The following is a 23,467-nucleotide window of genomic DNA, read 5'->3' on the forward strand; positions in this document are numbered from 1 at the left end:
TCTCAATGTCCCATAAGCTCAGGAGAGGTACAGACATGAAAGACAGACATGCTAGTAGAGGGATTTATTTCAGCAGCCTCATGGTTACATTCTGGAATGCTGATCTTCTCCTAATCTTCCACATATCTCAGGAGTCCCATCAGCTTTTCCGTGCACTGGAGCAAACACGCTTGTGCTCTGCATAGACACCTGATGACGCCCGTGTTACACTACGCACCTAGAGTTCCTCTTTCAGCTGCTGATCTTAACATTGCTCCAGAACAGAAAGCACATTTTATCACTCAGAAGAAGCGTGCAGAAACAGAGCAACCCATTTCCAGCAACCCATGCGACCAGCAGCATGGAACAGACCCTGGCTGTGCATTTACAGCAGGCCATACACTCCATTAAAACATGGCTGTCAACACTAATTACTTTCTGGCAAATCCAATATCTATGACTAGAAATGTGTGGCAGCTTAATATATCTCTGCTTCTCACTCCTATCTTATGTCATGCAGAGGAGTTGTTTGCTTTCTTGGTGCTGTGTTTGCCAAGTAGGGCCTGGCTGCTTGTACCAACTGGCGTAGCACCTCTCCCTTCCATAAACCAGCCAGCGTTTTTACCTTTTAAGTTTTAGATGTACCCGGTTTCACAGAACCCCTCCAGCTTCCATTTCATTCAGCAGATTTCACTAACAGGTTCTTCTACAGACATGACCTCAAATTCTTCCTTTCTTATAATTATCTCAGTATAGGTTGTCTTTGCTGACACTGCACCAACCATATTTTCTTCATGTGAGGAATCTTATTGTTTCCACATAATACAGTGAGTGACTTGCAGGTTCTCCTGAAGACCAGATTTTGTCTATTTTATCTCCTGAGAGTTACAGGAGAGTTTACCCTCTCAGACCTTGCTAGGACTTAGATGCCACTTGCAATGTACAGGGCACTAGCATAGACAGCATCAAAATTGTGAGAGAGAAAGCAATGAAATATGATCAAACCTTTCTGTTCAGGGACGCCTGCAGCCTGTGCCACTGCAGGTTCATCTCCCCAAGGCACTCGGCAAATTCTGTCCTTTCATACCGCTTGCTTTCCACATCACAAGTGCTCATCTGCAAGAGTGACTGGTTAACAAAATCAACCATCCACTGTTTAAAGTTCATTTCCATCATGTATTCCTGGAAGAAAAAAATAAACAAAATAAACAAAAACCAATTAGTTTAGTAATTTTAATCTCCCTAGCATCTATGAAGGTGCCAAGTATGGCCTGAATCCTTGGGGCAATCAGTCTCCATGATTGGCGTTTCTGTGTCTAAGCAGAGACAAATATCTTCTGCAGCCACCCTCTCTGCATTAATCTTGTCCCTCTTTCCTAGTATATTATCTCATTTGATGAAATATAATATCCTATATCCCTGTTCTCTAGGTAATTGGATCCTGACTATTGAATTTCAAAATTACGAGGTATTCCTTGTTGAAAAGGCAGACAGAAACACAGCACAGTCTGGCTTCCTAAGAAAGCAAAGCCTAACAGCGCATTTCCTACTTAACACGTCCTATCATCTAAATTTAAGAGAGAGAGAGAGAACAGGTGAGACAGATGGGAGAGCATGAGGAAAAAGAGAGTTCAGCACAGCAGACAGTACTGCCTGCGTTGTACCGCAGGCAGTGTTTTGTGTCATCTTGGAAGCAAAGTGAGTTTTTACAAAAGATGTTACTGCACCTTTGGGGCTATTTTGGGAACTCTCATAAGTATCAAGGGAAAGATGCGACTGTGATGGTAGTTTGTGTCCATCCTTGTGACAACTAAACACCTGGCAGAAGGACTTAAAACTTCTTATTTACCTTGTACTTCTGAAGGAGGTTCCTGACTTGAGCAGCGCTGCTTTGGGTATTTATAGGGTCTTCACGTCCCTGATGTTGTTCCACAAGGTCCAGCCAGGTCATTAGTTCACCAATGGCTTCCCGTGATGACAGTTTTTCCATCTGAAGCTGGGGGTAAAGCATATAATGAATCCTCTATATTTCGCCTATTAGAAATATCAAGGAAGATGACATCTTTATTTTTAGAAGGGCTCCAATACTATAATTGCAATTATCTGGTATGAACTTGAAAATGAACTCCGTGCTCCAGAGTGCGATATGATTTAAATTAAAAAAAAAAAAAATAGAGAACTCTCCAGTCTGAAATAAAATTATTATTTCTAACTGTAATGGACTTTCATATAAAACTGTATAGGTGATGGACACATGCAAAATTGCACAGAAAGAACACCATAATAATTAAACCACACTACAATATTGGGGATATTCTGAAAGACAGACAGCTAATTAAGAGGTGCTTTGTGGGCCCTACATAGCAGCCAGCTGATAGCCAGCAGCAACTTTTGAAAGCAATTATTTAGCTTGAACTGAGAGATGGTCACAGAGCTGTTCCTCACCTGGTGAAGCTTTTCTTGGATGGCTGGGAGCTGTGTTATCAGTTCTCCCCATTTTTGCTCAAACTTTGCCAGTGATGACCTAAGTGCTGCAGTATCAGCTTGCTTCACATGAAACAACTGGTTGGCAGTGCTTACCACAGATGACTTCAGGGAAGACTTTTCATCAACTTCCTTAGAGAATACCTGAGGTGCACAGGAAAAATTTAAACAGAGGGTAAATATTTATATATCTATTTAAATAAAGAACACAATCCTGTTTTCAATCACAGGATGAACCAGCTGAGCAAAGTGATTTTAGTAGGTTTGTAAAGTTCAGAAAACTTAAGAGACAACTTAACATGTTCTGGCAACAGATAAGGCTTTCTCCTGCCCCTTCATCTTGATACAACACCAAATATCATCTCTTACTCTGCAAGGACCGGGAACAGGCATCTCCTCTTCACACAGTGGTCCAAGGAGTTACCCGGTCCTTGCGTCTCTGGCTAGCCCTATGAGCCCAACCTTTTGCGATGCTTTGCTCTCCCATTGAGCCAGACTCCCTTTGCCAGATCTCACACCACTGGGGCTGAACAGGTTGTACAAGGAAGCACAGCAGTGGGGGCAGGCAGAGACACAGGCTGTAAGCCAGCATGTGCTTTCCTAGCGGGTCGACTACCCCCATGGCTCTGCAGCTTCTCTGCCGCTCCTCGGCTACATGCTCCAGACTCGCTTGGTGAGTGGGCCATAAACTGGGCTGATTAGCTGCAGCTGGTGTTTGGCATCAGGAGCAAAAGAGGAGCTGCGTTATCATGCTGTACATGCTTAAGAGATCCTGGCCGGGCAGTAATACATTGCACTTGGGAGCTCGCCACAAGAAGGTCATGTTCTGACTTAGGCAACCTGACCGGCCTAACAGTCTGAAGAACAGCTCTGCGCTGGCTTCCCATCCTCACAATTCCCCACTCAGGTAATGCAGTGGCTTTGGGGCATGCAGCACTTTGCCGGTCAGTGCTACGTTCTGTGGGCAGCTTCCAGGACACGGTGAGTATAAAAACCCCTCACAAGGCTCATTTTTACTCGAAGTCATGATGTATCACCTAAATCTGGCAGCAGAACTGACTTACAAACAAGTTGTTGATGTTATCCCTGACAGTGGGAAGATCTTGTGACACATTGAGAGACTGCTCCTTCCAAAAATTCATTCTCTGCTGAGCAGAATCCAGCCATTTCATTAATTCCTCCGAGTCTCTGTTGTAGCTGCAGGGAGGAAACAAGTATACAAACAGCCTTAGAGTGGTGACATCTCCTAACTGACTCTAGGATACATTTCTCATCCTCTGAGTTGCCCTTCGTCAGGAGCCATGCTATTCAAGTACCTATACTGCTACTCAACTCTTGCAGAAACACTGCCACAGCCTGAACTGATACACAACACAGAAGTTCTGCTAGAGGTTCGCACAAGACTGTTCTAGCAGCTCTGTTCAGCTGGCCTGCTTTCTCTGAAAACATCCCCTTTCTATATTCGCTGAGCAGTGAAAAGAGCTTTGCTAGAGGACAAAACCATCAGAGGAGATGGTGTACATGGGAGAATAAGGTGCAGACTACAGAAGCAGAATAAATATCAATAAATGGCATGACAGGCATGCCCTGTCCCCACTGCTGGTCTGGCCAGACTTGGTCTCAGACTGCACAGAACGGGTGCAGGGAGAGCCAAGTTTGGTACATGGGCTGGTGACCTGGGCTGTTGGGCTGCCATCCTGCCTCTGCCTGAACAGCTACGACTGCATTGACGGCTGGGTCGGGCCATGAGAATGGCACCGAGTCTGTTTGGGTTTTGCCCCTCTGGAGGGCTTCAAAATGTAGCTTGAGGCAGCATTTCAGCCATATCTTGAATGCTTGTAAGGTGGACAGTATGTATGTGCACAGATGCACCTTCTGCCTTTGCAGGGGAATCAAGGCTAGACTGCATTTATGGCAGGCCAAAATGCTTAGGGCAGCATGAGCAGCCCGTCTGTAATCAGCTCCAGCGTACGAACTGCAGCTCAATCCAGCTGACTCTCAGCTAGATGTACTGACCTGGCAATAGCAGCAATCAATAAATACTGTTCCTGCAAAAATAAGCAGGAAAAAGGCCTGTTACATAAAGGGAGAAGATCAGCTGAGTCATAATGTACCACTTTTCTACCCACCACTGCTTTTTTTCATTCTTAAGCAAAAGGAGCAATCAAGTTTATTATTTTGTTATCATATTTCAAAAAAATACACATCTATAGAAGGTCAGAAACTAATTTCTAGCTGTTATTTCTGATTGTTTTTTGAGGTATAACCCACCTCACCAAGAGTTTGAGTAACGTTTGAAGTCTGTGTAGTTCATGGCCAACTTTTTTGGTTAAGGACAACCACTGTTCTTCCAGCTTCCCAATCTGGTTTGTTATTTCTGGACAGCTCACAGCAGTCAGCAATTTCTTCCCTTCTTTCACCATCTGGTACAGCCTGGCATGCTTTTCATCAACATTGCTTTTGATTTGCTATCAGAATATGGAAAGTTTACATAACAATAATATTTTAAAAATCAAAAACATGGCTAACAAAACACATATAATTTGTTCTAACATTTTAATCTCACATCTTTTATTTCACATACTTTATTTTCCAAACTGAATGAATCTGTACTTCATTCCATGCAAAAGGGACATGGATTATTTTTCTCAATTTCCTCTGGATAGATCAAGACAGCTCTGGACATCCTTTCATGTATTAGTCAGAATGACTGTTGTGTTTTGATAGCTCTTTCAATGCTTGTAAACCTCACCCTATGGACAGTCACTATCTATCAGATGTAGCTGCAGTGTGTTGACACATGACTGTCCCCAGGCAAAAGTTATAGCCCTTCTGTTCTTAGTAGAGCCTATGGCTCAACCCTATTTAAAAATTATAATCAGTGTAACAAACAAAGCAACATTTCGCTGTTACTACTCTTCATCGGAAGGTCAAAAAGAGAAAAGGGAAAGAAGAAAAACCTCCAGGAATTAGATCAGTTCTGGGGAGAAAACAGAAAGGAGCAACTGTGTGATATGCAAGTTTCTCACCTCTCTCCAGGCAGAAGGGGCTTGTACAGTATTTATCATTAATAGGGATATCTGTCTCACAGAAATTGTATGTCTTAAGCCTCAGAGAATTTTATTCAATTCTGTCCTTGAAACTGTGAAGCTCCAGTGCTGAGACTCATCTTAACTTCTTCTAAAGCCTTACTACTTTGTTTCTGATAGCTTTATGGAAAAATAAAGACTAAGAGTGAAGAGCTAGTTAAGAACTTTAAAAAAAAAAGACAAAGACAAAGAAAACCTGATACCTGCACAATGAATAAATATGCAAACATTGCATATGTCCTGTCTCACTGTGACAGGCATCAAAAGCATTAGAGAGCTGCTATGATTGTAAATATCTACTGTTGAGTTATTTCAAAAGATGCACTGTAGTCCAGACTCAATTTTGGGGGAATATCCTATACTCTCTTTTATGTAATTAGCTACCTCAGAGGATCACAGGAATTCTTTCTGTTGTTACAGTCTATGAATCTAAATATCAAACTGAACTCAATATAAACCCAAAGACTGATTAATTCCAACATTTCTAATAGAGTGGGTCCTCCAAAGACAGGGAAAGGTCAAATTCTTTTCTCTGTGAGGAGGGCAGATCACTCTTTGAGGATATAACATGAAGTTTATTGAACACTACTTCTTCTTAATTTCATAAAACAACCATAAAGGAGACATTCATCATATGTTTCAAACTTGATGATGTTCTAAATAAAGGCACAGTTCTGCCATCAGATGTGCAACATCTTTGCAGCTGGAAACAGATCAGGATCCTATCTGCCGTTCTGTAGAAAAGGAATTTTATTCTCTTTGTTCAAAGAGAAATCAGGACAATTCATTTTGAAGTCTCAAGATTTTAGAAGAAACTGTTAAAACCAGTAGGCCTTCTTCTATAACCAGGGGGTCAGATATTTGGAGACACTGGCTTGGCTCTCCTATTCTACAGGTTTTACTTCATGGCATAAAAACCATTCCTGATCTACACAGAAGTGCTCACCTCAAGTCTCCCTGCTGTCCTTGGGATTCACATAACCTGCACAAAATCTTCTTTGACTGCTCTGCTTTTGAGATCATTCCCAAAGTTTTATATCTGGGGATCAAGTTCTAAAGCAGCTAAAGTTATTTGTTCCACCTAGGTGAACTTGTAGCCACCGGCCAAAATTAGCAGCCTGATGCCCTGCTACTTTTAAAATAATGTGGAAGTTTTCAGTATGTATTCACACACAGAAGACACAGAGGAAATATCGCCCTGCAAAACATCTTCTCCTCATATTCTAGCTAATCTTTTTGCCAGCTCTACCAATCTACACAAAAAAACAGATAAAATCAGTAGAAGAGACACAAGCACAAAAATACCTGGAGAAGTGCAATCCTTTCCATCAATCTTTCTTCTGTTTCTTCAACCAAATTCACAGAAGGCAATGTAGAGGCAAGTGCCTCTAACTCTTTATTGAAAGCTATGCATTCATCATCAAATCCTGTCCATTCCTAAAAAAATACTTTGTGTTATTAACATAACACATATCCATCTCTGCATTTTTGCTACATAACTAGTATAGAAAGGGTTCTCTTATACGCAACTCTTCCCTTCTTCCCTCAAAATTTTACACTGGGTTTCTTTTGATTCATTACCTCCAACAAGCTCTCTAAGTGTATACCATACTGGCAGGCCTTCTGCTCCAGCAATCTGACTTCATTCACCAGCTCTCTCCAGAATTTCTCTCTTTTCTGCAGGATGGAGGGAGCCACTTTTTTGGAAAACACTTGCATAAAAGCCATGTGGGTCATGAGCTTGTGGAAAAAGCCCTGAAAACACAAGTCAAAGCTTAATTTTAGTGCATCACAATAAAGCCTACTTTTTGTTATTGCCATGTACTTCATCAAATCCAAGTGCTTCTAACATAAAAACCTGGCTTGTGATTTTAATAAGAATCACAATGCTTTCAGTTTACTACATACTAGTTTATCCCAGCATTATCAAAAGTCCTTCTGATTTATCTATACAATATTCTATACTCTAAGTAAGGGTAAACTAAATTATAGTATAGATGATCTGAGTACAATGGATCCTTATTTGAGGGTGCAGGGCTGGTAGGTCTCAGTCACTCTACTGCATTTGCAGTACCTGTGTCAAGTAAAAGACACTTGGAGATTCTTCTTGAGAGATCACACACCCAGAACAGGAGTATGGAGAATACAGAAGAAGTGTGGCCAGTTTCAGGGTCTCGCAAAGCTGGAGGCAGGAACCTTCTACCCCAAACTCTGCATCACCCCTAGATGGTCCATTACTGATGCTTTTACTTTCAGTCAAGAACAAGTGATGAGCTGGGTGCACTTTTTTATCCATACATTTATGAGGAAAATGATCTACATTTATAGCTTGCATTCAAATGAAATGCAAGGATGCTGCAGGTCAGATGGAAGGAGGAGTTTAACTAGCTCATACTAAACTGTCTATTTATAGATATCACCAGACAGCCATTATCCAGTTTGGTTTACCTGAATGGGAGGTGGCTCTGAGCCATAACTAAGGGTATTAGCAGTTCTAAGAGCTAAGTTGTAGGGCACAATAATCCTTTTGGATAACTATAAGGTAACAATTTAATTTAGTCATGGCTCAGCTGAGCCTTTAAGAAAAGGCTGAATTTGAACACAACATTTTCCCCCCCAAAAAAAAAAAAAAAAAAAAAAAAAAGGCAGAGAATACAAGATCACACTCCTAGTTGAAAGATCTTCTTCACTCAGAACTAATGCCTAGCACACCTAAGGACCATACCCCTGTCATGGGCTGTGTGAGCATCCAGAGAGGGCTGGATAGTCAGAGCACAGAGAGAACCTCTTACAATTTCCTTTTACTTCTGTATATCCACCTCAAAGCCAAATCAATGCGTTAATATATGGATCGCAAATGCCTTCTGTATTTGTTCTCCTTTGTAAATAAACTCCTAACAATTTACCTTACGGAGAGCAATCTGAGCCTAAGTAACAAATACCCTTCCAACGACTCTAGAGTAGTGGTTTAAAGCATCTGGCATCTTGAAACAATTCTTAAGGGAGCTTGAGCTCCATGGAGAGTTAAATCAAGGTCTTCACATGACAGAGGCATTCTCCAGTGACTAGTACTGGTCAGGGCTTCTTGTCTAGCCACAGCATAGTGAGGATGCAGGTGGCTTCTCAGCATCTTCCATCAAGGATGTAACAGCAAGGGTTGCCAAGGGGAGGAACCCAAAACACCCTCCATCCAGCAAAGAGCTGTTACAGGTAAGATCCCTCCATCGGATGGTGTAGGCACAAAGGAGCAGGAGCCTCAGCTCCCAATTCCTAGACAGCATCTTTGGGAACCTCTCTGCTGATTTTTCACCAAAAATTACAAGGAAATGCGTTTTCCTGACACATTGGTATGTTCTGAGGTAAATCAAAGTAATGTTAAATGGACTGGCAAAACTGAGGTCTAAACTGACCACCAAGTATTACAGTCCCTCCCCTATGACATGAGAAAGAGTTATTCTTATGCATGACACTGGCGAGAAAACAGTCAGAGAAAATAATGCTTCAGCTCTGCTGATTTGAGCCATGCTGTGATGAGCATGCTATACCTTGTGATTTTCCAGGTGAGACTGTAAAGCTGCTCTGCTTTTTGTTAGCTGCTTCGGATCTTGTGCAATCTTCTCTTGTCCAATAGCAACTAGCTCTGCAAACCCGCGAAGTAAGTTCTCATACTGGTTCTCACTGATGGAAGGAGAGTTCAGCTCCATGTACTTCATTCTCAGAATCCCCCACATGTCATCCAAAACATCCTAGAATAAGAAGAGGATTCAGTGATCCATTAAAGACAGAAATAAATCCTACAAACCTGAGCACATGTGCCCAGAATGCAAAATAACCATCAGCCTTTTGATGTTTAAAATACCTTACTTAGAAGAAATCTTGCTGAATAAAGGTAACTGCAGCGTGCTCTTACCTCTAACTTGTAAACTTCCTGGATTAAGGTGACAGGTAACTGAAATCTTTCCCCATAACCTCTCAGTTTTGCTACTTGGGTTTCAAGGTTTTGCAGCTCCAAAGCACAGGCATCAATTTTCTGAATTAAAGACAAAATAAACTATCAAGAGGAGCGCTGTTCCATCAGACTTTACATTATCATTGGTAGCACAGCAGCTCCAGGGCCTGGATTTCCACTGTGCTACCAATTCATAAATTCACAGTAAGACTTCCTGGTCTAGAGAAAAGACTGTTCATGATACAGGTTATTGGGCTCACACAGGCACAGCCAGGATGGGAATTCAGTCTGGAGTCTCATGCAATGTCCAGTGTGCATTTCTGTTTGCTAACTCAAGAGCATTCATTTAAAAGGAATCATGGCCTCATAAAATACCACGTGAACTGGGAAGATTCAGTCAGGGCTGGACTGATACAGGCTCTCCCTGAAGGAAGGGAAGATAAGGAATTCTGGCCTTTGTTTCCCAAGAGTGGTTACTTGACAGAATATATCTAAGGCAGCAGTCCTACTTGGAGCTTCAGCATTTACAAACGTAGCTTTCAGCCTTGCAGAAGGTTATGCCTGTAGATGAGGTAATGAGTCTAACAAATTGTAGACTATAATAATAAAAAAAATTGGGGGAATCTCTCTTTGTTCTATCAACAACAGTTTGTTGGCTGATGTTTATCCTGGAGAAGTACAATCTGCTCATTTTTAATTCTCCACTAATCCCTAAAACAGCAGAAGAAAATAGTTTAACTGGGTCGAGTCCCATATTACAACAAAGTGCTCATGACTGCTGAATGAGTAGATATAAATATGGCAGCCCTATTCCCACCGAGAAAAGCTAAAGCTTTGCATATAGAAAGGCATAATGTGATTTTTACTTCACTGAACTATAGGGGGCCTTTTTTGGTCCTTGCTATGATAGTGAGTATCTTTAATCTAGAAGGTAGTAGAGGAACTGGTTCCTCCACTCCAGCTACTATGAGGACTGGAATTAGGCTCAACCATGGATTGGGGCTGTAGTAGGAAAAAAAAGAAGGAAAAAAAAAAAAGTGGGGAGGATATTAGACTCTCTCCTTCCCCTAATATTTGAAAATCTAATTGAGACTCAAACTTTAGAATATATGAAACTTCAACAAATTATAAAAACAAGAAATACCAGCTAGCTCTGAGAGATTTTTTTCTTTGAATCAAATTACCTGTAGCTGCTCAGAAACATTATGTCCACATATTACATTCAAGTATTGTTGCAAAGTAGCTTTTTTCTCAGTTAATTGATCATAGAGCAGCCTGGTTTCATTCTGGAAAAGAAAAAGTATCAGAAATGTATCGCATATCAGGAATATAGTAATAATCAGATAAAATTACACTGCAAATAAAATGGTGAAGTCTTATGGCAAAAGCATATTTTTCTTTTCAAAACAAAACAAAGCCTATATATTATGGGCTCAAAGCAATAATTCAGAAAGGGAAATTCACTGGCCTGTGCAGTGTAAGAAAGCAGACTATTTTGTCACGATGATCCTCTACAACTGTAAAAGTCTGTGAAACATATAGAGATACAAATTCTTCTCCTCTGAAAGGAGAAAATGAACCCATTAATGGCAACGGATGGAGCTCAATGGAGTCTGCATAAGCAGGCATTGCAAGACCAGTCCTGCCACTCTTTGGAGACAACACCCTGTGCTCCTCACAGAAACTGTTATTCAGCAGCGAAGAACTACACTGTCGTCACTGACTACATCCTGATGCTAAGGAGTTTGGCTGGACATTGGAAACATAGTTCAAGGACCAGACTTTTCTTTCCTTACTTCAGCCCAAATACTTGATCTGAGTACTTTTCAACAATAGCCAGTAGATTTAGCCCCTCATAAGAACGTACTGAAAAGTTTCTCACTATTTCCATTTGCTTTTTCAAAGAATAACAACAAAAAAAATGCAATTTTACACTGGCTTCCAATACTATGGCACAAAATTTCAGTGAACAGTAAAAGGAAATATCAAGGATCAGATCGATCTCCAAAGCACAGCTAGAAGTAGCCCAGTGCCAGATGGGGCACAAAGGAGGAAAAAGCCTGCCCCTCACAACAAATACTATGTGAACAACAGAGCCCACAGTACTGCACTACTCCTACTGCTCCTGAATCACAGGGTAGCAGGAAGAAAACACTGGCCTCCACAGAGTGCAAGTGCTTTGGCCTGTACACAAGCATGCCTGGGATCCCAGACTACTTCCATCTTTTCTTCACGTAAATTTTCTACTGTGATCAAGGCCTCTAAGGCAGTCAGTCCTGTAAACAGTGCTGTAAACAGCAAGATTAATTTGTTTTTTGAGAGGCCAAGAGAAGTTTATTTTTGGGGGAGGGAGGAGGGAATACATTATAGATTGCTCATTTGTAACCCAAATGCATTAGCAGTGACAAGTCTAAAAGATGCTGTGAAACAAGACGTGCATTCGGCAGTGGAGTACCTGATAATTGCTATTATGATCCAGCCCAGCTTTCATTGAATTGCTCCTTGAAGCAGTGGCAGCTTGAGTTTGTTCCAGCCGTGCCTGCAAGTTGTTAAAGCACTCGCAGAACACATCTGTGCTCCCACCAGCGCAGGTAATAGACTTTAAGAGATCATCCTTTTTATCACTCAGATCAGCGTGAAGTTTTTGCAGCTCAATAGAGAGAGTCTAAAGGGTTGAAAGAAAGATAACGTGAGTGAAAATGGTCTCTCCAAGGACTCTTGCCATTAAAAGGCGGCAGGACTCAAGTTGTTAAATGTTACTCAAAGACCCAATTCTGTGCACCACCAAATGGCACGGTGGTGTTAATCCTAAGTTATACCAGTGAAACAAGAGAGATGTCAGGCCCTGTACACTTTGTCATAACAATAATCCGCTGGGGCTTCTCCTTTCCTGGGTGCTTTAGGACAGTTACCTCGTAAAGAGCCTGCTGCACAGCTGCCTCTTCGGTGGAGAGGACCGAGGTGTTCAGCATCTCCTCCATGTTATTCAAACACCGGCTGATTGCCAGAAGCAGCTCAAACAGTTTTCTGTCCAAATTGGAAGAGACTTCCCCTGCCACATTTTCCTGGGTTAAGGCAAATCAGAAGTTTTCAACACTTTCTCCCAAGACACAGCTAAAACATGTTCACTCGCACAGAGTTAGAGTTTCAGTCAGCTAATAATAATAAAAGGGAATTAACGAAGTTTGGATGAGCCAGTTGTATGCATGCAACCCTCAGAGCTCCCAAGGCCAAAGCTGGGACTATGATCCTTGTGTATGAAGAGGGTTGTGGTGTTACAGGTCTCTAATCTTTCAGGAGCGAGCCCAGCACATTTTGCCTTGTCAATTCCAGTACTGCAGAGTCACTGAAATCATTTACAGGTTCCTTACTTAATATAATTTGAGGCGTAATCATCATTATCCACACTTGCTGGTCTGCATATTCAGTAGCAGAAATATTATAGCTGAAATGTCTCTTCCCAAAATCCAGACTTGATTATTCAGCATACTTCAAACCTGATGCAAAAGTTATACTACAACAAACCCCATTTGCAATAATAAGATTATTAGCTATATTTATCAGTGCTCAAATGGTGTCTTGTGTCTACAGTCCCTAATACTTTTTGCAATGCTAGAACATGCCATGCCATTTGTACCTGCGCGTGCACCACATTTGCTTCTTGACTTATGTCTCCCAGCTGGACAGTGTAAGTTTTCAGTTCTTCCACTGTTGGGGTCCCTGCACTAGTGAACGTGCCCCGGGGCAGCATGTTCATCTTTGTTGTAATCTAAGATTTGGAAAAAGAACACTGCAGTTAACAACTCAATTGAAAATCGGGCCATACAGCTACACAATACTCCTCTCAAGGCACTAACATAAAGGTTTCAAGGCATTAATATAAAGCACTTGGATAGAAGGGTTCCCTTTTTCCTAGGAAAAGTAAGTTGCTCTTCTACCATTTGGATAGGTTATGCCCTGTTGGGAGTCTAGCTGAATGAGGAGCCTTCAACTCCCAACTTTAATTGCTATCGGTTGCAGTTTTCAATAAGGCAACCCTGCTGCCCACCGTAAGCCTTGCCTGAATAAGAGCTCATATTTGTCCTTTTACGTGACTGATATTCTCCCACGTAATGCAATGATTTCAGAGAACAGGGAATCTAGTCATTCTAAATGAACATGAACAAAAATGTCAACAATAGAAATTTTCCTTTTGCCTAAGCAGTAAAATTCCACAGCTGGATCTGAATAAACACATAGTGCTCTCTTGCTGGCTGCAGCACTAACTCTGTTTTTGATATATCAGAGAGGAGGCAAGAACACTGCGGTAAACAGCAGAACAAGATTTAAACCAGAGATTCGTACTGACTAAAGTGCTCTCACTTGCAGAAACTGGGATTTAATCTACATCCACACAATTCAGCTGGGAGCTAGCTGCCTTGCTCTCTAAAGGCCACTTGAAAAAAATTAAATAGATAACATCTAGTCTGAATGTTAACTGCAAGACTTCACTTATGTTCTCCCATGCTACACCTAATAGTCACTACTCCATGGTCATCTATCTCAAGGTAAAGTTAAGAGAGAATCATGAAAATGGTATGCACTAATAATTTCATCTGGAGAGCTCTTGCACAGCTTTCGGTTATCTAATGAAGAAGAGACAATGCAACGGTGCAGGATGATGCACTATCGCTGTCTTCATTATAACGAAGAGCCTGCAGGAAGAGTATTTTTCTGAACTTAAACAGACCTGAGGTTCCACAAGCTGGCAGAGAGGAGACTTCATCTTTGACGACAGCTCTTGTTGTAAATACTGCCATTTATTACCCTTTTGGTCTTTTGGAGCTGAAGTGGGATCAGCCAGCTTGCTCCTTGGATCAGATTCTCCATTGCTGTATGAGAAAATGTTGTTAGAACAGCAAATACTGAAGCAAAATAAACCACAGTGGATTTGAAGGACTCCTTGTATACGATTAGTTTCTATTGCTCCTTCCTCCAAAACAGAGTGAAGCCAAGTGCATGGCTGGCCTTTAATTTCAAAGCTTTGTTACATTTCTTCCAGCATTTCCCTTGCCTTGATGCACCCAGAAGGCCTGCTGGTCTCCAACATGTGGGCAATCAATCCAGTGCCTTCTCCAAGGTTGCTGTCCACCTCTTAAGCTAAAGATATACTTTGCACAAGAGGGACCTTGAAATATCCACACCTAGGGGGCAGAGCCCTTGTCTGCCTGCATGAATAAAGCGCAACAGCAGATCTCTGCCCTCAGCCACCACAGTTTGTAGCCCAGAGGCACAATGTAAAACTTCCCATCAGCTCCTGAACTATGAACCTGCCTGGAGACTTGCTTGTATAGCAAGGACAACAGCTCGGGCAATATGAGATTCAAAGCCAGCAGCCTCCATCTCTGAAACGATGTTATAGGGAGCAGAGTCCCTCAAACAGTCTCAGTTCCGTCCCTGAAGGTGAATGATCCCAACGCAACAGTCTTAAAGATGCCTGGGGGATCTCCTCGTATTTGCACAGAGTGAACAGAGATATCCAACCGGCCTCCTGCTGGGCCTGCTTTAGTTTATAGCAGGAGTCAGTCCTGCCATATCAGGACTGACTCTAAACACCAGAGGCAGCCCCAGTATTAAGGAAGTTGTAGCACAAACGAGACTGAATTTCTCTAAACTAGAGATAGCAGAAATCTCCCAGCTTCTGCAATTTTTCTTCTAAAGACACGTATCCCTCCACAGAACCTGTGGTGCCATGGTAAAATCTCAGTGGGCTTGGGCAGATTTATGCTACTGAACGTGAGCACTTAATAGCCTTGTTATTTCGTACCTTGGTTCTAAGTTCTTAGTCACACTCTCATCAAGCTGTGGCTGCATTTTTTCCACACAGGACTCAATGAAGTCTATGAGGCTTTTTTGCTCGGCTGGTTTGACTTTCAAATCCTGTGAACAGAAAACAGTGTGAACAGTAAAATCGGTGTGTACCGCATTCGTCTCAAATGACGATCTTGCTTTTCCAATCATATTTTACATTAACTCATTTAGCAAAGAAAATAAAAATAGATCTATCAGAATAAAAAGTTGATTATGTGTAAAGAAGAGTTTACTAAACTAAGAGATTTTCTGGAAATAGAAATTACAGAATATGTCAGCCCGAGCTAAAGTTTTAAAAGCAGAAACCCTCACTCATAGTCAAACTAAGCACATACAGAAAGGTAAGGGCCATAGATCGCCATCCTTATGCAAAGGAAAGGGCAAGCAAAAATGGGGTGTTTGCTAGAAAACGAGGTTGAGTTGAATTAATTAAAGACAGCATTCAGTGAAAACAGAGCAGTTTTCAGCAGTTCAAGCTGTATCATTTATTCCAGCAGTCTTCTAAGAGCATCAGAAGTGCAAAAGCTAATTTCCAGTTAGCAAAACAGAAGGTAGATCACAAGGCACAGAACATCTTGGGATATTTTTGTGTTAATAACGCCGTTAAAGTCAGTAGGAGTAAGCCTGTGGGAAAACATTTGCAAAGCTTCAGCTTCGAATCTCATCTTGTAAAGCAGCATCAGTGTATAGATTCAGACTCTGAAACACATTAGGGCTTCAAAGACAGGAGATAGGAGCAATGGGTGATACCATCTGCATCAGTATGACACAAGGCAGGTGTTAGGGTACCATCCAGCTTCACAATATTAACAAATATCTCTGGACCCAAAACTCTCTCCACCCTCATCCTCCCACAGTAAAAACTGCAGCAGGTAACAAGAGCAGCTGCCTCCTCGCCCATGGGGGACGTGGAGCAGCCTGCTTCACGGAGGGGCAGGAGGATTACCTGCGGGTGCTGGTGGGCACCGTTGTGCTGCATGGGTGGCTCTGTGCCAGGAACGACACTGGCGTTGTCGGGGTGCACAAGCATGAGGGCCTTCGAGTCGACCTGCTGCCGGTTTTGAATCTGCAAAGCGAGACCCTGTCACGGGAAGGTCCCCGGGATGGACAAGGGGCAGAGCCCCAGGCGCAGCGCGGGAAACGGCAGGAGCAGCGCTGGCTCTGGCCACGCACACACTGAATCCGCTGCGCACAACACACGCTGCTCTCGCCCTGATTTCTGTGCCGTTCCAGCTGTTGGAAGTGTGACCTGTTCCTATCTGCTGCCGAAACCCTCGCATTTCCCTCCCTACCAGTGCGTTGAGAGTTACCAGAAGGCTTGTTTTGTTTTTCCTGTTATTGATAATAACTTTCCATTCTTAATGCTTGGCCAGTTTACCTGGATAGTTAATTTATGCTCATAAATTTGCGCATGTCTTCCTGGTACCACACCTAATGTGCAGCACTAACTCCCTGCACGGCTACATCAACTCCCTTTCAGACTGTGCTGCTCTGGCACTGGAGACCGCAGCTGCCCGTACTGTTATGAACACCCCAAATGGGCTTCTCTGGACCTTCGCAGAGCAGAGTGGGAATTAGTCCTGAAGGGAGGAGATAGCATCTCCCGTGGTGGGAAACTCAGCAAAGAGGCTCAGGGCAGAAAGGGTTCACAGAAAAACTTATTTTGCCCTGGCTGCAGAAATCCCTTCCAGAGCCGAGTGGGGGAACGTGGCACAGGAAAGCTCGCAGTGTCACTGCCCTTAACACACATGTTCTTCCAAGAGAGAGTTACTGCTTAAAGGCCTGTCTGCTACCATACAGTCATAGACAAACATCGTGGCATTTCAGAGTAGTTTTTTTTTGTTAAAAAAAAAAAAAAAAAAACACTCTTTATTCTTCTCCTGTATTCCTCACAAAATCTTGACCTCTGTCACTGAGCACTTAAAGCAGAAAAGACGTCTCTCAGAGACTCATTAAAAACCCCATCTCTTGTTGCAAACGACAAATAATTATACGGCACTGTAAACTGTAATAACAGCAAGTCTGACATTTCTCACTGACTGTCCTCCGTTCCCTGCTTCACGTGGTGAGCTCTAACTGTTCTTCTGCAACTAGAGCACGTAAAAGCACTGTGATGCTCTCACTCTGCATATCATTCATATACTTTACCTGCTCTTCATTGTATTTGTCCTGAAGCATCGTCTGGACTTTTTCCAAATTGCATTTTACTTCCTTCAGCTTCAAGGAAAGAGCTTCTGTCTCTTGCTGGTGGCCTGTGCTATCTCCACAATCTTCCAGTAGAGAAAGGACCTTTTGTTCAATCTCTGATAACATCACCTAGGAAGGACAGCAGCCAATTATTCACCCTTAGAAGTACAACACTCCTTCCCTGATAACAGCCTGAAGTCAGCACTTACACTTCCCCGGTCTGAAATGAATAGAATTGTATGGGCAAAACCAGAAGTAGCTGCAGCCCCCATGGATTCTTGTCTGATTTATTCTCTTCTTCTTATGAACAATTAAATAAATTGTATGCAGGGTTACTCTTAAAGATAAAGATACTTCAAACAACAGCCTTGGTAGGAAGTTATGTTAACTCAGACACAGAGTAATAAAAAAGGAGAACAGAAATCATAGACTTGGAATATGTCCAAGAAGTTAATGCACCCCGATGGGAGAGGAGGAGAGTGTGCCCATGACTGATCCCATCCCCACCTGAGAGGGTCAAAGTTGGGCGGCATTAAGAGATAAATAGACCTCATTGTGGGGCTGCAGCACTAATATGGCTACGGCCACGTTTGGACTGGTAAGTGAGAGAGAAATCCTTGAGCTATCATTCACAGTGGGACCTGTCTGTCTGTCTTCTAATCACATCATGGCTTTCAGCCAGAAGCACGGCAGGATATGAAAGAGTAGATTTTTTTTAAAAAAAAAAAAAAAAAAAGAGGTCCCCATTTCTAAATGGTCAACAGAAGCTTAAGATGAGCATTGACAGAGAAAGCTCAAGCAAACCTTGTTGTGATGGTTTAAGGGGCTATTCCCAGCTCTCCAAGCTCTGCACAGGGAGCCACTGCACCCCATGCAGGACAAATGCCACAAGCTACTGAGAAGCAATGTGCTGAAAAGGCGACCCTTTTCTGTGGGATTACCACGTTTTGCATCTGATGTTCTGCAGACCTTGGACAGGTGGTCCTGCCAGGATGCTAGAGATGATGGCTCCACAGGAGCCCCCTAGGGTCCCCCAGACACAGGGCACAGAGGTGAGTGGCCTTCACGCTGGAGAGCCATCTCCTGTCCACCTCACAGGAACGAGTCTAAACCACATTTGTAAGGTAAGCACAGACACAGGTACCACGGCTTGGCTGGGAAGTAACTCAACTGCAGTAAACCATCTGTTTTACATTATATTTACATTATATGTCCATATCCAGAGACTCCTCCCACCTTGTGCCAAGGTATTTTTCTACGTAGACCTTGGCTAGGTTAGAAAAATATTTTTTCCTCCCCCTTCCCACTCCATTTGCTTCTTAACATTGAGCCTAATTTCTAAAATCTGATAGGAATCCAGCAGAGCCTACAGTTGCCTGAAATCTGCCTGTTTTTAGGTGGAACAGCACTGTCCAAGATGATGTTGATGTGAACTGAATGGGACCCAGATACTGACAGATATTTAGGTGTATTCAGATCCTAATGCCCACAGAGTTCAGCACCCCACCACTTTCCTGAATTAAGGCCTAAATCTAGAGATATTTCCTGGCATGGACTCAGTCTCTATTAAAAAAAAAAAAAAAAAAAGAAAGAAAGAAAGAAAAAAAGCTGAAAACGTTCCATATCAATTTAAAATAGAGGCATTTTGATATTAGCTCTCTTATAGCAAACGAAGATTGTCACTGCTTTGGGCAGACTCACAGGTACAAAGGAAAAGCCCATGTATACACTGGCCTAAATTGGGGGCCTATACTGCAAAGGAAGCATTTACAACCTTGGAAGCTATTTTATAGCCTTTGTTTAAAACACTCCATCCAAAATAAAAGTGAAAATGCCCAAAAAAAAAATTATCGCAATAGATTTACAGTGATCGAGGCCAGCGCAAAACTGTCTTTTAGTAAAGGATTCAACCTATGTCAAATTGTATATCTGAAAATAATCCGAAGAAATCCAAATTAAAAAAAAAAATACTCTGAATTTCTTCTAAATCCCCTCAGATACATAAAGATGGCATTTTAAGCAAGTCCTCGGGCAGCTGCACCTGAAACGGAAGCCAAGCGATTACTTGCTTTCCACAGGGTGTCCCGCAGCCGGTATCGCGGCGGCGGCGCAGCCACGGCAGCGTCTGTGCAGACGCGGGCGCCGGGGAAGGGCGACGTGCTTGCGCTCGGCCGCACCAGCGCGCTGACCACTTCGTCTTACCTGGCAACCGGCGAGCTGCTGCTCCACCATCTGCTGCATTTTGGGGCTCTGAGGGTCTGACCCCAGGGACACTCTAGTTTGGTCGAGCCATCGCTCCAGCTCAGCCACCTGGGCCTGGCACACCTGGAGGACCGCTCCAGGCTCAGAGCCGCTGCCATCCAACGAGGCCTCTGGTGGGTCCCCCGCTCGCCCTCGAGAGCCCCGGGCGGCGTTCGGGGCGGGAGGCGGCGTGTCGCTCTGGAGCAAAGCACACGGGGAAAAACACCATTAGCTATTTTTTTTTTTTTTTTTTTTTGGCCTTTCCTTACCAGTAGGAAACCTTTAACTTTCACACTTGCAGAGCTCTGAGCAACTCTGTCATCGTCTTCCCAGATTAAAAAAAAAAAAAAAAAAAAAAAAAAACAGAAAATAAAAAAAGAAAGAAAAGGGAGGGAAAAAAAAAAAAGAAAGGAAAACCAAGCGGCTCAGCCATGCCAGGATCAGGCGCAACAGGTTTCCAAGGAGCAGATTTGCATTTGCACAGGTCTACCTGAGCGGGCAGGAAGTGCAATGACTCACCATTAACCAGTTCTCCCCTGGGGAGAGATGTTTTTCTGTGGGAGCTGGACGCGAAAGCGCTGCAGTTCCAAGCTGCAAAGCGAGCTGCTGTGCAAGGCTTATACGCTCCTTGCACGCATTCTGTTCCAGCAGTCAAATATGCTTTATTTGGGCTCTAGGGCACACTGAAAAAAACCCTGTATTTTTAAATGTAGCTCGAGTAACTCCTTCCTCTTATTTGCTCTCCCTTAAGAAGCAATAGTGGACACTTCCATAATAAACAAGTTTAAAGAGCACAGAGATACCGCAGCTGTTTAGAAGCATATACAGGTCTGAATATGCTCCACAAATACAAGTACTTATACTTACATATGCAAATCAAGCGTGACAACGCAAGTTCAAAAATACCTGCACCCTCTCGCGGCTGTAGACCATACACTACCATTGACTGTCTCAGTTGTCTGTGTGTATCTGCTGCATTTTAAAATAGGATTTGGCAGAAAATCAGAGAGCTGGAATACACTGTTTCAGCTATCAGTGAACTTTAGTCGTTACTGTACTTTTTTGCCTCTGAGATAGCTTGGGACAGTGCTATTAAACATAGAAAGTAAGCCTTAGCCTGCAGGTCTGGGAACACCTTAAATATTTAGGTATAAGTGGCTGAAGGTATAAAATAGTGATAATTTCCTTCAACCTCTATCTGAAATTTCCAGCTCTAGTTCTAAGCCTGTTTGTTTTAGTTTGTTCATTTAAATATATTTTGCTGGTTAACGTAAATCTTTTTTTATTATTTTTATTTCAGTGGGATTGCAAAACATTCCAATTTGCTGAAGTAAAAATATTTTGATAATGCAAAGAAATAACAAAGCATTAAACATGCATAATTCTATGCATGGCATGTACGTGTGCATGTATATGTATTTTGTTTTCACTTAATAGTATGCTCTGCCCTTGCCAAGTGGATACTACTGCAGTACATTTTATCTCCTTTCTTTACAGGAACAGAAACTAAAAAATACGGTCAGATTACTTGAGCTAAACAAACTGCTATCATCTGAGGAGGAGTATGTTCAGCTTCAGACATATATCATGCTGTCCACATGCTAAGAACAAACGTAATGTAGGACACGTAGTGGACAGTTAGCACAGCTCAGCTGATACGCAGTAACTCAAATGTGTTTCTGAAACCTGAATTACGTTTTAGGCTTCTCTAACTGAATTTGGAAGCATGCATGTGCGCAGGCAAGGAACAACAAGGTGGGAGGGTGGGAGCAGGGGAGGAAATGGTTATCATTCATCAAGTACCAAAATAGTAGGAACAATTTAATTTGAGTGTGCAGCAAAGCCCTAAATGGAAAATGTAATTATTGACTACATAAACCTCTAAACACACATGCATCTCTACGGAAACAAATGGATTTGGTATTTATAAACGTAAGTGTCCTTCTGTCTCCACACAGTATAAATAAATCATTTAGCCAGAAAAAGTCACTATCTACGGAGAAGGAAATGTCACAGTACAGGAAAACAGTGAAGTGGAAAACACATTGCTGACAACAAACAAATAAAACTATCTGCCATGGTTTGAGGAAGGAAGGCCTTTCTCTAAGAGAAAACTGGCTGCAGGAGCAGAGGGGGACTTGGTCATAGTCCGACAGCGCTTCCCCCACGGAGCAGCTGCGTCCGTCTCAAGAAACCGCTCCTCCAAACTTTGGCATTGCTGGGTCCAACAGGCCAGAGGTGTCTGTGAGGGCACGAGGCCAGTGAAACGTGGTGGGGCACACAGAAAGGCCAGCAGGCCATACACTGTCCTGCAGGAACCCTGGAAACCCCAGAAGCTCTGCTGAAGATATGGGCTCTTGCATATCGGTGTCTGAATTCCCAATAACCTTAGTCGGTGCAGGCAGTGGTTCAGCTCAGCCTAAAGCAGACAGCGAGCCCTTAGCTGAGCTGCTCTCTCTGCTTGGCCACCATGGCGTAGTTACTACCACCACTGTCATCTCCACCGGCCGTAAAGGGAGCCTAGACACGAAACCGTGCAGGTCGAGACCAGCAGCAGCATAACAGAGAGGAAGGACCCAGCGGGGTCAGGCATACAGTTATGTCATAGGTAACACACTCACACGAGGCTGGAAGATATAATACAGAATAATACTAATGCAGAACTAAATGCACTGTGCCGCTTTCTCATCATTTCCTACATGCTCTTCTCCACTGCAGGAATCGGAAACATCTCAACAAAGGGTACGTCAGACTGCCCCCCGCCACCCCACGTTTCTTTCTTTAACTATAAATTAACGGTTAAGCATGACGGAAGGGGTCAGTAGGAGTTGGGAGGCAAAGCGACCTGGAGGCTTGCTCCTGCTGCAGTGGGAGATGAGTCCTGGCTTCTTTCCTGCTCCAAACCCAGCAAGAGCTGAATGCTGGAAGCTGCCTCATCTGCTGCTCCTAGCCTTGCTGGAACACTCAGGCCTGTCTCCATACTCTCTTCTGCACATAACCCATAGATGCCTGCCCATTCCTCCCTTAGTCAGTGCTTGTCTTCCAAAAACACAAAGCAGCAACATACAGAAGTGTGATTATCATTAATTTCTTCTTTAACTGCCATGAACACTTTAAACCCCATAGCTGACCCAGGCATACATAGTGTAAGCCCTTCCCTTCCATTCCATTCTTATCCCATGCCTATTTAAAAGCATCATCTTCCTTCCTGAAAATACTCCATCTTGTTCCCTGCTAAACTGCATTTTCAAGGGACAAATCGAAATGTGCAAATTCTTACGCAAAGCAGCAATATAAAGAGGCAATAATGGGTCGTAGGTCACCTGCTATATCATAAATGCTGCAACAAATTCCAGTAGCATTACCACAGTCAAAGAGGGCCTCTCCACAGCAGCTGGGTAATGCTCCAGACCCAGAAGGTCACTGTGTTCAGCCTACTTCAGGCCTTCAAACTTACCATAGTCTGACTGCCAAGGGCTGCGCCAGTGCTGTCAGTGTACTGCAGAGTTGGTGAAGATGTTTCCTCACGACGTTTACTGCATGGTTCCATTATCTCATCTGCATCCTGCACAGAGAGAAGCAGCAGCAGCAATTTGTGTCAGTATGGCCTTGCTGTGCTAGAGCAACCTCAAAGGGCAGTAGCCACACAACCCATAGAGGTGCTGCGCCAAGAATATGCACAAAGAGA

General features: G+C 42.9%; 1 protein-coding gene across 4 annotated transcripts in view; it reads right to left on the reverse strand.

Moving 5' to 3' along the window:
* SYNE2 (spectrin repeat containing nuclear envelope protein 2) overlaps nt 1-23,467 on the reverse strand; it is a 180,330-nt gene that overhangs the window by 51,810 nt on the left and 105,053 nt on the right. For all 4 annotated transcript variants that reach the window (XM_062577244.1, XM_062577243.1, XM_062577241.1 and 1 more), the window contains 19 exons: nt 23,237-23,344; nt 19,741-19,977; nt 17,500-17,667; nt 16,298-16,417; nt 15,308-15,420; nt 14,231-14,372; nt 13,139-13,270; nt 12,414-12,566; nt 11,957-12,166; nt 10,686-10,787; nt 9,463-9,582; nt 9,098-9,298; nt 7,134-7,307; nt 6,858-6,989; nt 4,735-4,931; nt 3,528-3,660; nt 2,425-2,607; nt 1,829-1,975; nt 985-1,161 (listed from right to left, as the gene is read on the reverse strand). In XM_062577244.1, coding sequence (XP_062433228.1) covers nt 985-1,161; nt 1,829-1,975; nt 2,425-2,607; nt 3,528-3,660; nt 4,735-4,931; nt 6,858-6,989; nt 7,134-7,307; nt 9,098-9,298; nt 9,463-9,582; nt 10,686-10,787; nt 11,957-12,166; nt 12,414-12,566; nt 13,139-13,270; nt 14,231-14,372; nt 15,308-15,420; nt 16,298-16,417; nt 17,500-17,667; nt 19,741-19,977; nt 23,237-23,344 — 2,949 coding nt within the window. The remainder of the gene's footprint in view (nt 1-984; nt 1,162-1,828; nt 1,976-2,424; nt 2,608-3,527; nt 3,661-4,734; nt 4,932-6,857; nt 6,990-7,133; nt 7,308-9,097; nt 9,299-9,462; nt 9,583-10,685; nt 10,788-11,956; nt 12,167-12,413; nt 12,567-13,138; nt 13,271-14,230; nt 14,373-15,307; nt 15,421-16,297; nt 16,418-17,499; nt 17,668-19,740; nt 19,978-23,236; nt 23,345-23,467) is intronic.

This window comes from Rhea pennata, chromosome 5 (assembly GCF_028389875.1).
Source record: "Rhea pennata isolate bPtePen1 chromosome 5, bPtePen1.pri, whole genome shotgun sequence".
Lineage (NCBI taxonomy): Eukaryota > Metazoa > Chordata > Aves > Rheiformes > Rheidae > Rhea > Rhea pennata.